General features: G+C 39.0%; 1 protein-coding gene across 1 annotated transcript; it reads right to left on the bottom strand.

Annotated features, from left to right (window-relative positions):
• ARL14 (ADP ribosylation factor like GTPase 14) lies at positions 421-7,461 on the bottom strand. Its single transcript, XM_013982172.2, has one exon. The coding sequence runs from the start codon at positions 5,965-5,967 to the stop codon at positions 5,311-5,313; it is 657 nt and encodes a 218-aa protein (XP_013837626.1). The 5' UTR covers positions 5,968-7,461; the 3' UTR covers positions 421-5,310.

Here is a 16,343-nt window from a genome sequence, read left to right as displayed (position 1 = left end):
ACACCTATGCCTCTGCAGATTGTCCCTTGCTGCTACTACAAGGGACAAGCATTTCAGGACACTCCATCTGAAATTCCCTTGGTTTGGTAGAAGCACCCAGTTTGTTCATCATCAGAATATAGCAATGTTCAGCTTTTCAAAATGACAAATTGGATTTTCCATTGTGGCTCAGTGTAATCCGACTAGTATCCATGAGGATTCGGGTTCAACCCCTGGCCTCGCTCAGTAGGTTAAGGATCTGGCGTTGCCGTGAGCTGTTGTGCAGGTCACAGACACGGCTCAGATCCCATGTTGCTGTGGCTGTGGTGCAGGCTAGGAGCTGCAACTCCCCTGGCCTGGGAACTTCCATATGCCGTGGGTAGGGCCCTAAAAAGACAAAAGACAAAAATTAAAAAATAGAATAAAATAAAATAACAAATTAATTTGAACACATATCAGTCACTGCTGCTACATTGTTTATTTGCCATTCTTTATTCTTATATTGTGTAGGCTTTTTTTCACCTGGAATTCTTAGAAAATCAGATAGAAATATTTAACTCATATTTACCTTTTAGACTCTAAATCTTTAACCAAGGAACATTTCAGAAGTGTGGTTTTTGGTTGCTATAGATCCATGGCAGTGTGCTATTTTGATAAAAGTTTTGCCTTGTTACATAGATAACAAACAATAAAATGTATGATAACAATAAATATCAAGACATAAATATTCACAGCCTTTTCCCTTTCACTTGCTAAGGAATATTTTAGTGTTGTCCATCTAACCTTTTCCCTTTTCTTCAATTCTGGGATTTCCTAGATAGATCAGAATGAGGAGTACACAGGGGTGTATGTGCGTGTGTATGCACGTGTGCCTGTCTAGTGTTGGAGGGTGTGGAGGAGCCTGATAGCAAGATCAGGTGGGAAATGCCGAAGAAAGGAAAGATTAGTAAAATTTACATTGAAAAGAAGGCAAGTAACTGATGGAAGATAGATGGATCCAAGGGAAGAAAGGGGGAAAAGCATGGGAATGTTTCTTACAGAATTTTAGTAGAGATTTTGAGGGACAGCTGCTTATGGGGGAGAGATGTTGAAATGACAGATAGGAAACAGCTACTTTATAAGTTCTGCTGTACATTAAGAATCCATCTACTCACCACACACACCACACACAATCTGAAGTAAAGATTTTAATTACTTTTAAATATTTTTCGGGTCCATTTTCTCTGAATTTTTCATTATGTTAAGACTGGGCCATGAAGGACTTGACTTAATTCAGACTAACAAAATACTCAGGAACAACAAGAGACATTTTCTATTCTGATATTTTCTATAGAAATAAGCTAGTGACTCCTAATAATAAGATTATTAGGAAGATTTTTTTTTTACACACACCCCCTGCCCAGTTTTATTAAGAAATAACTTATATACATCACTGGATAAGTTTAAGGGGCATAGCATGATGGTTTGATTTACATATAATGTGAAATGATCACCACAATAGGTTCAGGTAACATCAAACATCTCCTATAGATACAATAAACAGAAAAGGAAGAAGAAAAGGAAAATTAAAAAAAATTCTCCTTGTGGTGCAAACTCTTAGAACCTTCTTAACAACTTTCCTGTATATCACATACAGCAGTGCTAATTGTAGTCATTATGTTTCACATCACATCTCCTATACTTATTTATCTTTTAACTGGAAGTCTGTACCTTTTTTTCCTTTTTTTTTTTTTTTTTTAAGAGCCATACCCTCAGCATATGGAGGTTCCCAGGCTAGGGGTTGAATCAGAGCTATAGCAGCCAGCCTATACCACAGCCACAGGAACACAGGATCCAAGCCACATCTTCGACCTACACCACAGCTCAGGGCAATGCTCGATCCTTAACCTACTGAGTTAGGCCAGGGGTCAAACCAGCAGCCTCATGGTTTCTAGTCAGATTCATTTCTGCTGTGCCACAACAGGAACTCCCTGGAAGTTTGTACCTTTTGACTGCCCTTCCCTAATTCCCCCTTTCCCCATTCTTTGCATCTTGTAACCACAAGTCTGATCTCTTTTTTTAATGTTTGTTTTTTGTTTTTTTGCTTTTTTAGTTTTCACATATAAGTGAGATCATAGAGTATTTATTTGTCCCTGCCTGACTTATGTCACTTAACATAATGCCTTTAAGGTCCTAGGAAGGTTTTTTTAAAGCACATAGAAAAATGGTAGGGATGATGGATTTTTTGAAAGATGCATATTTGCAGTTTTAATAATTTTGTGAAACTTGGAAGAACACTACTATGAAGGATTTACATCACCACTCCCCTGAGATCTTCCTGAAATCAGTAACTCTTTTTGCCACAGCCTTAATTCATTCTGCCTGGCTTTTTTCAAAGAAATTTCTTAATGTAAAAGAAATATATGTTGACCTGGATTTAATCTCTCCTACCCCAGCTTTACCGAAGCATAAGTGACAAATAAAATTATAATATATTTATTTTACATATACAATAACATATTAAACTATGCAACATGATTTGATATCATACACATTGCGAGAGGAGCCCCGCAATTGAGTTAACACATCCTCCATCACCTCACACAGTTATTTTTTTTTTTGGTTCGTGGGAATGCTTAAGATTTACTCTCTTAGCAAATTTCAAGTATACAACACAATACTATTAACTATAATCACCATGCTGTACATTATATCCTTAGAACTTACTCATAACTGAAATTTTGTACCCTTTTACCAACTTCTCCTATCACTCCACCACCACCATTACCAAACCCTGGCAACTGCCATCTACTTTCTGTTTCCATAAGTTTGATTTTTTTTAGATTCCACATGTAAGTGAGATCATAGAGTATTTTTCTTTCTCTGGCTTATTTTGCTTATCATAATGCCCTCCAGATTCAATCATGTGGTCACAAATGTCAGAATTTCCCTCTTTTCATGCCTATGTAATATTCCATCGTGTATATACACCACTTTTTCTTTGTCCATTCATCCATTGATGAACACTTACATTGTTTCCATGTCTTGACTATTGTGAATGATGTTGTAATGAAGGTAGAAGTCCACGTGATATCTCTTAAAGGTAGTGATTTCATTTCCTTTGGAGATATACCTAGAAGTTGGATTGCTGGACCATATGATAGTTCTGTTTTTAATTTATCTTGGATTTACTTTTAGTTGGGTTCATTGAAGACAGAGGTATACCTTATTTGTAAAAGAATACCATGGCAATCAATAGCACAGGCCTTGAAGTCAGATACCTGAATCTGAATCCTGACTCTGCCACTCCTCAGTTATATATACCAAACAGGTTTTTGTGTGTGTGTGTGGTTGTTATTGCTGTTTAACTTCTTTTTAGGGCCGCACCCACAGCATATGGAAGTTCCCAGGCTAGGGGTCCAGTCGGAGCTACAGCTGCTGGCCTATGCCACAGCCGCAGCAATGCTGGATCTGAACCACGTCTGCAACCTACACCACAGCTCACGGCAACACCGGATCCTTACCCACTGACCAAGGCCAGGGATCAAACTAGCATCCCCATGTCCTAGTCGGATTTGTTTCCACTGTGCCACGATGGGAACTCCCTATTTAACCTTCTTTAGTCTCAGTACTCTCATCTATAAAATTGAAATAACAATGCTATTTCTTTCAGGGAAGCTGTGAACATTAAATGAAAAGATTATGAAAGCATTTAACACAATTCTTGGCACACACAGTAGTCAGCCAATGGTGACAATAATTAGTTGTATGTCTACTTTATTATTTGAATCCCTACTATGTGGCACAGAAGGAGTTGTTGCTAAACAACAAATCATGACTAAGGTGAGAGAAGAAAACCATAGAAGGATTCCAGGGGTCAGCACACATGGTTTACTGTACCTTTATTTTTCTCAGTGACCTAAAGATTTGGCGTCCCAGTGGCTTCAGTGGGGGCTTGAGGCCCAAATGAGCCTTATTGGAGGTGGGGTAGGAGAAAAGAGTGTCTTTGTGAGTACTAGGGCCTTTCTGGGAGTTCTGAGCCTTTCAGGGGAATTCCAATTCAATCCCCAGTTTTCTCCCTTCCTCCTGTCCCCCACAATGTCTCTGGAGAGTCTCCTAGCGATGGGAAGTTCCAGTGACCAACCTGCATCTTCATGGGATCCCCAGGAGTTGGGGACTCTCTTAAACATCACCTCCTGCATGAAGCACTTCCTGTTTCCCAGGGTCAGAAAGTCTTTCCTGCAATAGCACTTTGTATTTATTGCCCTATTCTAGCTACTGGCTTTAGGTTGTTCCCCCTGTGAATTACCAGGTTTCCAAGAGCAAAGTCTGGCTCTGGTTCCTGTTTGATCAGTACAGTGAGCTGTACATGTGTTCCCAAGTAATGACTGTTATACTGAATTCTACCAAAGCTGGTCAGCTGAACGATAAGCCCAGACCTTGCCCTAAATTCTAAGGTGCTACCCTGATTTCCAGAGCTTTAGTGTACAAATTTCTTCTCCCTATAAGAGAATACAGCCTCTGGGCAATTAACAGCCTAGAGTTCATTGTTTGACTCATTGTAGGAAGTTTCCAGCAGTAGATTTCAAAAAGCTGGCAAGAATGCAGAGAAGAAAAAACAAAAACCAAAAACCTTTACTTAGGGGATAGGGGTCTACAAAATGTTAAGATCAAACATTTTCCTCTCCATAATTTATTTATTTATTTTTGTCTTTTTTGGGAGGCGGGGGCACAGCGGCAACACATGGAGGTTCCCAGGCTAGGGGTCGAATCAGAGCTGTAGCTGCCAGCCTACACCACTGCCACAGCAATGCCTGTTCTGAGCTGCATCTGCGACCTACACCACAGCTAACGGCAACAATGGATCCTTAACCCACTGAGCGAGGCCAGGGATTGGACCTGCATCCTCCTGGGTGCTAGTCAGATTCACTTCCACTGAGCCACAACAGGAACTTCCTTCCTCTCCATAATTTAAAGTTCATTTTTCTACACCTATGACAGCTGGAAACAGTCTGATAGAATTCTGACTATTAGCAGCTTACTTAAACTTTGTTCTAGTAGTCATATGAAAATAATAAGGCAAAAATTTATTTGGTCCCCAATGTTATTACTCTAAATCATCCAACATGCACAAATTTATAACATTTTCATTGTCAATTATTACCACATAGTTTTCTAAAGAGCCTGGCCCAAAATAATATTTTCTAGATATCATTCTGAGTTGTTTAGTTGAATACAGGTGAAATAACATTTCAGAAAAAGTTTGCCAATTCAGCAACTTGCTTTTCTCACTTGGCCTAGAAACAAAATTACCCTTTCATCTTTATCAGTGTCTCTTTCCCCACTTGGACCTCAGTTCTGCTTAAAGAATGCTAAAGTGTCTCCTCTTGACTTCATGTGGCTTTTCACAAACCCAGTTAACTTCCGGAACCCCTCCATCAATCCATCCCCAGTGACGGCACAGCAGGGCTGCACGTACCAGTTCCGGTCACTGCAGAGTTTCTTCACTTTAAACATTCTGGTGATTTCCTCTGCATTCATTGCTCCAGGCACATCTTGTTTGTTGGCTAACAGGATAACAGGCACATTTTTAATGTGCTCATTCTTCAAAATGTGCTCAAACTCTCTCCTGGAGTCTTCCAGTCGCTGTGTATCTGAACTGTCCACAACATACACCAGCCCATCAGTGTTCTCACAGTAGAGACTCCATACGGTTCTCATTTTTTCCTGTCCTCCAACATCCCAGACTGTGAGTTGAAGACCCTTTTCCAACTCCATCATCTCCACATTGAAACCTATTGTTGGGGTAGTCTCAATATCCTTAGCAAGCTTTAATTTGTAAAGGAGAGTTGATTTCCCAGCAGAGTCAAGTCCCAGAAGAAGAATTCTGGCTTGCTTGGCTTTGGCATTTTTAGAATTTAACAGACCCATTTTAGGCTTTTTTTTTTTTTTTCTTTTAAAGACCTTTTCTTTTGGCCAGAGACAATGTTTCCTCCCCAGGTCTTGCATGAAAATGTTAGGAGGAAAGAAGAGAGCAAATGCTTCATGTTATAGTCTAAGAATAGGAACTTGTGTGCATTTATGTTGTAGCTTATCAAGTTGATTGTGGGCAAACAGTGTTTTATTTGCAGTCCCAGCCAATCCTGAGAAATCTGTGGTGTGAGTAACCAGGCAGTGTCATAGAAGCTCAAAGGGGAAATTCTTTGTGAGTGAGTAGAACCTAGGAGGGGTCCTGCTTGGGTGACAGTGCAACTTGTTGTCTTCCAGGTATTGGGAATCTAGGGTATTCAGTGATTCAGACATGCACAGGAAGCTTGGTTTGTTAGCAGAATAAAAACTTAACTTTATAAGTGGTTTGAAGAATTTCTCTAGTTATTTGACTGTTTATCTTATCCTAGTTGTAAATAAGTAACCAGACTTCTGAAGTTGTGAAGAGAGAGTTTATCTCACACTGCCCTGAGCAATATCTTTAGTACTTTCCAGATTACTCAATAGGAAACTTTAAACCACCCAAAGTTATCTGACCCTTACTCCCATAATCATATAGAGAATCACTTCTTTAATCTTCTAGATAGAAAACTTACACTATTAACAAGACCGAATTTATAGGAGGGGAAGTTGGTAACCCAAATGCATTTTCAAATTAAGCAATCTAATTAAAGGTGGAAATTAAAAACGTATATTTATCTGCTCTCCTACTCAAGACTCCACCAAAACGATGGTAAAGGAATAAAAAGAGCATGTAAACTCAACACGAGCAGGAGAATCCATCAGAAGGTGAAAGATTCCAACAAAATTCTGAAAGGTGAAATAGAAATAGGGGATGAATTACAACTAATACAACAGGATAAAGCTGAGGTCTGGAGTGCTAATACACAGGAAAGGGGCAAAATGAATGACTAGGCTTTCAGAGGGTTAACTGAAAGTCTGAATAAGGAACAGAAAACACACACACACACACACCTCTGCTGGGTAACCATTTAGAACTAGATGTTTCTCCCTAGCCTCCTGAACCCCCCCCAAAAAGAAATTGTATGATGTCAGAGAAGAGACCCTCATGTTTTGATAGTTGGGAGTTTACACATCATAATGCCTAACTCAATATTTAATTAACCTATAAATAATATGGCAGCTGGCAAACTTCACTCATGTACACATAGTTCCCAGTCAGATTTTCAGTGCACAAAGTTTTTCATATGTAATACATAACATGCCTTCAATATAATGAGAAAAAGATCAAGATAAAAATAAGAAGGCTTTAATAAAGTTTTAACAGAGGTACAGCAGGGAACAGAAGAAAAATTTCAGGAAGTTCTAATTAATATTTCCATAAAGATTGAAAAGATATTGCATCCATAAAACAAGAAGTTGATGCTATTTAAAGGGCCACTCTGTGGGCAATGGGTTCCTACTGTATAGCATAAGGAACTGTGTATGATTGGGTCACTTTGCTATACAACAGAAATTGAAGAAACATTGTAAATTAACTATACTTTAATTTTAAAAAAGGCCACTCAAGGAAGTTCCCATTGTGACTCAGTTGTAACAAGCCCAACTAGTATCATGGGGATGCAGGTGTGATCCCTGGCCTCACTCAGAGGGTTAAGGATCTGGTGTTACCAGTGAGCTGTGGTACAGATCACAGATGCGGCTCAGATCTGGCATTTATGTGGCTGTGGTATAGGCTGGCGGCTGCAGCTCTGATTGGACCCTTAGCCTGGGAATTTCCATATGCTGTAGTCCTAAAAAGGGAAAAAAAAAAAAGCTACTCAAAAAAATACAAACAAGCAAACAAAAAACCACAGAACTCTTGAAAATTTAAAACATGATTTCCAAAATTTAAAAATATCAATAATAGGTTAGAAGAAAACCTTTCAAAAAGTAGAAGGTAGAAACATGAAAGAAAAGATGAGATGTAGAAAATCAATCCAGAAATTTCAAAGCCTGACTTATAGGACTTTATTCTAGAGAGAACAGAAAACATGCAAAAAGGGAATTATCAAAGAAACAATATAAGATTTTTTTCAAAGCTAAATAATGTACTCTCCAAAGGGGGGAGTTTTATATATGTGTGTGTGTGTGTGTGTGTGTGTGTGTGCGTGTGTGTATATGTACATGTATATATATATATCTCTGAATCACTTTGCTGTCTACCTAAAACTAATACAACATTGTAAATCAATTATACTTCAATTAAAAAATGAATGAACTATTCAGAATGAAAGCCTTCCCTCAATGCTTTGCAAGTTGATTTTTTAAAAAGCTGTATCAGAGTTCCCGTTGTGGCTTGGTGGTAATGAACCTGACTAGTATCCATGAGGACACGGGTTCAATCCCTGGCCTCACTCAGTGGGTTAAGGGTCCAGCATTGCTCTGAGCTGAGCTGTGGTGTAGGTTACAGATGCAGCTTGGATCAGGTGGTGCTGTGGTTGTGGTGTAGACCAGCAGCTATAGCTCCAGTTCAACCGTAGCCTGCTGCAGGTGCAACCCTGAAAAAGAAAGGCAGAATAAAAAGAGCTATACCAAGGCATATAATATACATGTTTTATTTTTATTAAAACTAAAATTTTATTTTTTTAATTAGGTAGGGACTCTGTACCATGTGAGCTCTTTCTACCTCCTCCATACTTTTTTTTTTTTGCCTTTTTTTTTAGGGCCACACTTGTAGTATATGGAAGTTCTCAGGCTAGAGGTCAAATCCGAACTATAGCTGTCAGCCTCCACTGCAGCCACAGCAACGCCAGGTCCGAGCTGAGTCTGCAACGTACACACCACAGCTTATGGCAATGCCGGATCCTTAACCCAATGAGCGAGGCCAGGGATCTAACCCAAGTATACTGATCGGGCTCATTACCACTGAGCAACAGTGGAGCACCCCACTGCCATATTTTCAATTAATTAAATTTTAAAAGAAAAAATTTAACATTTATTTCATATTCAATTTTGATGTATTCTTTATGAAATCCACTGTCAGTATGGAGTGATATTTTAATTTGTTTTGCCTATAATGAGGATAATCATATATATATGCCTTCATTCTGTTTCCCATTTGACCAGTTGTACCTTGATTTCAGGATAGCCAACCAGATGAAGGATTAAATTATGGGTGAATATTATATCTGAATGAAAATATGACTCTTCTGTGAAAGGGAGTAATTTCTTTCTCAGTGTTAATTTTCATGAAAAATTCTACAAATGTTTAAACATTCTTTTCTACTGTCTTAAACATTTATGAATCCGTTTGTCCCAGCCAAACCTAAAGGAAGACAAGGTATTTGTTTTCTGTAAATCTTTCTGAGATTATGCAAATAAAGGCAGGATTGTGAGAGAATTACTGGCAGGCTCTGTGGTATCACAGGAAATTTGTTTTAAAAGAAAGAATGAAAGAAACATTTAAAAAAACTTCTTACCATGGAGATGGAATGTAAAAAGTCCTAACTTAGAAACTCAACCATGTACTAACCAAGCAAAGCTATAGAAACTCTTTTTTTTTTTTTTTTGCTTTTTAGGGCCCACCCGTGGCATATGGAGGTTCCCAGGCTAGGGGTCAAATTGAAGCTGTAGCTGCCGGCCTATGCCAGAGACACAGCAACACAGGATCTGAGCCGAGCCTGCAACCTACACCACAGCTCACGGCAACGCTGGATCCTTAACCCACTGGGCATGGCCAGGGATCTAACCCACATCCTCATGGATCCTAGTTGGGATCATTAACTGCTGAGCCATGAAGGGACCTCCCATAGAAACTCATCTCTTGGAAGAAAGTAGCAACTTACTCCATTATCTTTACTTTTTACAAATAAAGAAGGAAGACTTGGGATGTGGTTGTGTGACTTAGTTTATACAGACTTGCAACATCCCTATTTTTCCTATAATAACTTTCTGGTTGTTTTTTAAATGAACTTTTAGAAATTAACATACATATAGAAGTATGCAAAAATCATAAATGTACAGCTAAACGAGTTACAAATTGAAGACATCCATGTAACTACCTGTGAAACTAGGCTTAATTTTTAATTTTCCATTTTTGTTGCAAGTGAAAATTCCAGACCTCAAGCATTTCTACACCGAGTTGTCAGAAATATACTCTGTTCCCGAACATGTAATGAGAACAACAGGTATTCATTATCTTAGCTGAAATTCTTTGATGTTGTGAAAAATCATATTCCAATCCATGAAACTTTTCCAAGTGCCATTTTTTCTTTAGGACAGAACAGGTGCTTTCATTCACATCACCCAAGGTAGAGAGCTTTTCTCTTATATGGGTAGACCATGAGATCTGAGTTCAGATCTAGCCTCTGATACTTATTAAGTGCTGGATGGTGCAAAAACATGGATATTGTTATAATTTATTATATTACATATAATAAATGTGAAAACATATGTCATGGGACCTGGCACATAATTGATGCAAATTGTATATTAGGTAACATTTTAAAATACCTGAAATTCTTGGAGTTCTCTTGTTGTACAGGAGGTTAAATATCTGGCCTTATCACTGCAATGGCTCAGGTCACTGCAGTGGTGTGGGTTCAATCCCTAGCCCAGGGAATTTCACTTGCTGTGGGCCTGGCCAAAAAAATAAAAGTAAAAATACTCACAATTCTTACTTATCATGATAATCATTTCATGGTGTATTTAAATCAAATCATTGGGCTGTACACCTTAAACTTATACAGTACTGTGTGTCAATTATATCCCAATAACACTGGAAGAAAAAAATACCTGCAACTCAGCCTTTTCCAGACAAGGAACAGTTTGTTGATTATCATCAGAGTACTATATTTCCATGGTAGAATAAAGGCCTGTGTGCTTAACCCCTTCCCCAGCACCCCAACATTGTTATCCTCTTTCTCCCAAATAAGATTAAAATGAAAAAAAGGACAAGACAATGCAATTAAAATGAACAGAGGGACAGTCTGAGGTCTGCGTCTGGAACTGAGAAGGGGCAGTCACTCCTTTGACTTGGTTAAGATGGGCGTTTATATAAGGACAGATGACGCAGCTAGCTTTGGCCCCAGCTACATGTAAAGCTCTAAGTATCCTCTGAGTGTCTGCCCAGTCTGCAGCAAGGGGAGCAACCTGACCATGAACCTAATTGTCTCCTTTTTCAGGTCAATGATCCAAATCATAGGTTTGCATAGGTCTGCATTCTTTTAAAAATTATTTTGAGGTCTCCATTCTTTATAGCTACTCATTTCCAACAATAAATCTGTAATTATTCATTCAATATTTATTGAGTACACACTCAATGGCAAGCACTGTCTGCTGAGAACAGAATAACTGAGAGTTTACCCTTTATGAAGAAACTGAGCATTGAACCATTAAAAATATATGTTTTAAGTTCCCTTCATGGCTCAGTGGAAAGGAATCTGACTGGTATCCATGAGGATGCAGGTTTGATCTCTGGCCTCACTTAGTGGGTTAAGGATCCAGCATTGCCATGAGCTGTGATGTAGGTCACAGATGCTGCTCGAATCTGGCATTGCTGTGGCTGTGGTATAGACCAGCAGTTACAGCTCCAATTTGACCCCTAGCCTTGGGAACTCCATATGCCACAAGTGAGGTCCTAAAACAACAACAACAATTTTATATATAATACACACAACCTTGCTCTTAAAATTTTTTATTATAAAAACAATATTAAAAACTTTTTAGGAGTTCCTATCGTGGCGCAGTGGTTAACGAATCCGACTAAGAACCATGAGGTTGCAGGTTCGATCCCTGCCCTTGCTCAGTTGGTTAACGATCCAGCGTTGCCATGAGCTGTGGTGTAGGTTGCAGACGTGGCTTGGATTCCGCGTTGCTGTGGCTCTGGCATAGGCCGGCAGCTACAGCTCCGATTCGACCCCTAGCCTGGTAACCTCCATACGCCGCGGGAGCGGCCCAAGAAATGGAAAAAAGACAAAAAAAAAAAACCCAAAAAAACAAAAAAACCTTTTTAAATCATTAGAAGCATTAAAAAATCTAACATGACTATGAACTTCACTTTTGCCTATTTTCTTTCAGTCTTTGTTTATGTATATATAATTTTGACATGCTTTATTCATCCGGTTGGTATTGAGCACATAATATACCTGGATTTAATGCAAGACACTGGTGATATAGATGAAATCAAAATAGTCTCCATTTTTGTGTGTGTGTGTCTCTTGTCTTTTTAGGGCCACACCCATAGCATATAAAGGTTCCCAAGCTAGGGGTCAAATAGAAGCTGAAGCTGCTGGCCTACACAACAGCCACAGCAACGTGGGATCCAAGCCATGTCTGTGACCTACACTATAGCTCACAGCAACACTGGATCCTTAACCCACTGAGCAATGCCAGGGATCGAACCCGCATCCTCATGGATGCTAGATGGTTTCACTAACTGCTGAGCCACAATGGGAACTCCAAAATAATCTCCATTTTAAGGAACTAGAGTCTAATGAAAAAGACAGACACTCACATGCCATGAATAGTGCTATAAATAAGATAATAGAACCTTAAGGAAATACAGAAGTCATCAAAAAGAAGGCAAACTAGCACGTTGTACTCAAGGAGCTCAGTCCCACAACTCTGGAGTTGAGAAGTGTGAGGGCAGCAGAGGAAAAGGAAAGGAGTCTGCAGGTCAGTGTCCAGCAAGCATGGCTCAGACATGGGGTGCCCACATCATTTATCATCCAAATTTGAACAGTTTAAAATTTTTTTTTTCCTTTTTACAGCTGTACCTATGGCATATGGAAGTTTCCAGGCCAGGGGTTGAATGGGAGCTGCAGCTGAGGCCTATGCTACAGCCATGCAATGCTAGATCTGAGCGGCATGTGTGACCTGTGCTGCAGCTTGCAGCAATGCTGGACCCTTAACCCACTGAGCAAGGCCAAGGATCGAATGTAGTTCCTCACAGAGACAGCATCAGGTCTTTAACCCACTGAGCCACAATGGGAACTTCGTAATTATTTTTTTAATTGAAGTATAGTTGATTTACAATGTTGTATTACTTTTAGGTGTACAACAAAGTGATTCAGATATACATAAACATATATATATTCATTTTCAGATTCTCCTCCCTTATAAAATACTGAATATAGTTCCCTGTGGTATACAGTTGGTCCTTGTTGGTTATCTATTTTATATACAAACCTGAACCGTTTTGAAAGTGGCAGAGGATGCCGATAATGAATTTGCCAGAAAACAGGTGTAAATGGCACTGCCCTGAAAAAACTAGGTTGTGTGGTCACCTTAATATAGGTCATGTGAGATTTGCCTGGCCTCATCTGAGGAAACTAGGGTTTCAGGATGAAAGATCAGAGTGCTAGGTCTGTATAGCTACTTCTCAAATACTTCTCTTGTCAGTCACTGGCATTCTCCTTTTAAATCTTTCTAGAGGATAAACTAAGGAATCAATGTGGTAAGAGGACACAATAAGGTGACATCTACCTGATATAATTATGACTTCATCCTGCCTCCAAGGAGAATGGACAGCCCTGAGGAGGGGGCGTTTAGGGTTAATGTCATCTCATTTCTCTCTTTTCATCTTCCTACCTCCTTGCTTCTCTCCTTTTTCCTTTCTTCTTTCAATTTCTTTTTTTCAATGATTTTTATTTTTTCCTTTATAGTTGGTTTACGGTGTTCTGTTTGTCTTTCAATTTCAATTTATTTATTTCCCCTTTCTTCTTTTAGGTTAGATTAGGTCAGTGAAATGCTGGTGTAGTGGCCAGGAATTATTACTACTTTTTAAGAGTATTAAACAATTAGGTAAACAAGTTTCTCACTTCACGAATTGGGTTTTGTTTTTGTTTTATGTTATAATTTCATATAACCTGATCCAGAAGTGGATTGTTTCTTAAAAACAATCAAGTTCCCTTCCCACTAAAGCCCCACTGTCCTCTCCCTTAGCTCCAGAAAAGTTGTAGATGGAAATAGTGTCAACATTCTTCTGGTTCTTTGCCCCAATTAATTGTAAAAATAAGTTTTAAAAAATTCTACCCAAAGAATGTGTTTGTATATATACACTTTGCTATACAGCAGAAATTGGCACAGCATTGTAAACCAACTATACTTTAATTTAAAAAATAGAAAAAAGGAGTTCCCGTCGTGGCGCAGCCGAAATGAATCCGACTAGGAACCATGAGGTTGCAGGTTCAATCCCTGGCCTTGCTCAGTGGGTTAAGGATCTGGTATTGCCATGAGTTCTGGTGTAGGCTGCAGATGTGGCTCAGATCCTGCGTTGCTGTGGCCCTGGCGTAGGCCAGTGGCTACAGCTCCGACTGGACCCCTAGCCTGGAAACCTCCATATGCCAGGGGTGCAGCCCTAGAAAAGACAAAAAAAAAAAAAAAAAAAAAAAAAAGTAAAAAGAAAATGAAAAGACAAAAAATTTTAAAATTCTGCCCACCCAAATTTGTAACATAGCTAAAGGGCATCAAGATATAAATTGAGATTTATCTGAGTTTCAAAGTTCCATTTTGAGATAAAATAGTCCTGGATTTCCCTGATGGCTCAATGGGTTAAGGATCTGGCATTGTCACTGCTGTGGTATGGGTTTGATCTCTGGCCCAGAAATGAGATAAAATGGTCCTTAATATGGTCATAATGGAAAAGTTCATCTGCCATTTTAATGTATTCTAATTAAATTTGTTGAGATATGTAAGTAAAATATACATGAGTAAAAGCTGTCATTCATATAAACAACAAACTTTATTATTCCTTTACTCTTTATCTTTAAAAAATAATTGCTTCTTATGATAAGCAGGAAAGTAAAATGAGTATAAAAAGAAATTACGAAAATGATTCAGTTATCACATCCATTAAAAAATGACAAAATATAAGACCAAATTAAATACTTTGTAAATCATCATCCAGGTACTAAGATACCCAGATGAGTTTTTGATAAGAAATTGGAAAGGCAAAATTTGAGTAAGCAGAGATAAAAGGAATTGTAGGGTAAGAGAAAAAATGAAACACTATCACATTTAAAGTGACAAATGACAGTCAATCATGGTAAACCTTTCATTTTGTTTTTTACTACATCTTGCACACACACACAAAATAAAGTGACAGGTGACATAATAAGTCAGGCCACCAAGAGATAGGGCGGCCCCTCAAGGTCCTCTGGTCCTATCCCATTACTGCAGGATCTCAGGGGTGGCTTTCTAGGAAGACCAGTCAAGGGTCAGATGAGACAACATTATTTTCATCAAATATTATGCCCTTGTACTTTGATTCTTCATTGGTAGTCCTCTTACCTCAGGTAGTGCAGCTTGGGGCACACAGCTAGTTCAAGTACATGGCTAAAATTAACTCCAGCATGAAAAATTTGAGGGTATAGATTAAATATTCTAGAATAAATTAGATTATTCAGCTTGGTACTGGCTTGAGGCATGAAGCTTTCCAGGTTTAAGCACAAACTCTGAAATGATACAGACCTAGCTTCCGATTACAGCTGCATCATTTTTTTCCCATTTGAACCTGACCAAGTTACCTCTCACCTTAATTTCTTTATCTGCGAATTGGGAAAAAAAATATTATCTACCTTTCAGGGTTATTGTATAAGTCAGCATAGTACGTGACACAGGGTACACACTCAGTAAATAGTAGCTGTTATTGTTTTTTTATTGGTCATAGGGATAGAAGATAGGTTTTTTTGCTTGGCCAAATGAGATTTATTGTTAGCAACTTTTTTGAAAGGAAATATAAAGTTGTATTGTGGCCTCATGGGAAAGAGTACTGTGCTCCATTAGCAATGTCAGTGTGATTGTTAATTTTTTTTTTTTTTTTTTTTTTTTTGCTTTTTAGGGCCACACCTGCAGCATATGGAAGTTCCCAAGCTAGGGATCGAATCAGAGCTACAGCTGTTGGCCACAGCCATAGCCACAGCAATGCCAGATCCAAGCAGCATCTGAGACCTACACCACAGCTCACTGCAGTGCCAGATCCTTAACCCACTGGGTGAGGCCAGGCATCCTCATAGATACTAGTTGGATTTGTTTCCACTGAGCCACGACAGGAACTCCCAGTGTGGTGGTCAATTCTTTATGTTAACTTGAGTGTCCTAAGGGATACCTACCCAGATTTGGCTGGCAAAACATTACTTTGGGGTGTGTTTGTAAGAGTATTCATGGAAGAGGAAGAGGTTAGCATTTGAATCAGTAAACTGAGTAAAGAATTTCGACCTTGCCAGGGCAGGTGGACATCGTCTGCTCCATTGAGAGCCTGGAAGAATAAAAAGAGGAAGTTAATTTGCTCTGTGCTTCAGCAGGGACATCCATCTTCTTCTGCTCCTGCCCTTCAGACTTACACCATGAGCTCCCTTGAATCTCAGCCCCTTGAGTTTGGAATGAAACTGCCTGCAGACAGCCGAACATGGAACTCCTCAGCCTCCATAATTACATGAGTCAATCCTTCATAA

Source organism: Sus scrofa, chromosome 13 (assembly GCF_000003025.6).
Source record: "Sus scrofa isolate TJ Tabasco breed Duroc chromosome 13, Sscrofa11.1, whole genome shotgun sequence".
NCBI lineage: Eukaryota > Metazoa > Chordata > Mammalia > Artiodactyla > Suidae > Sus > Sus scrofa.
The sequence above is the reverse complement of the archived record's forward strand: the minus strand, read 5'-3'. Positions and strand labels throughout refer to the sequence as shown.

Excerpts from the sequence above, each read along its gene's own strand:
- ARL14 (XM_013982172.2), bottom strand. The coding sequence starts at position 5,967 with ATGCAAGACCTGGGGAGGAAACATTGTCTCTGGCCAAAAGAAAAGGTC.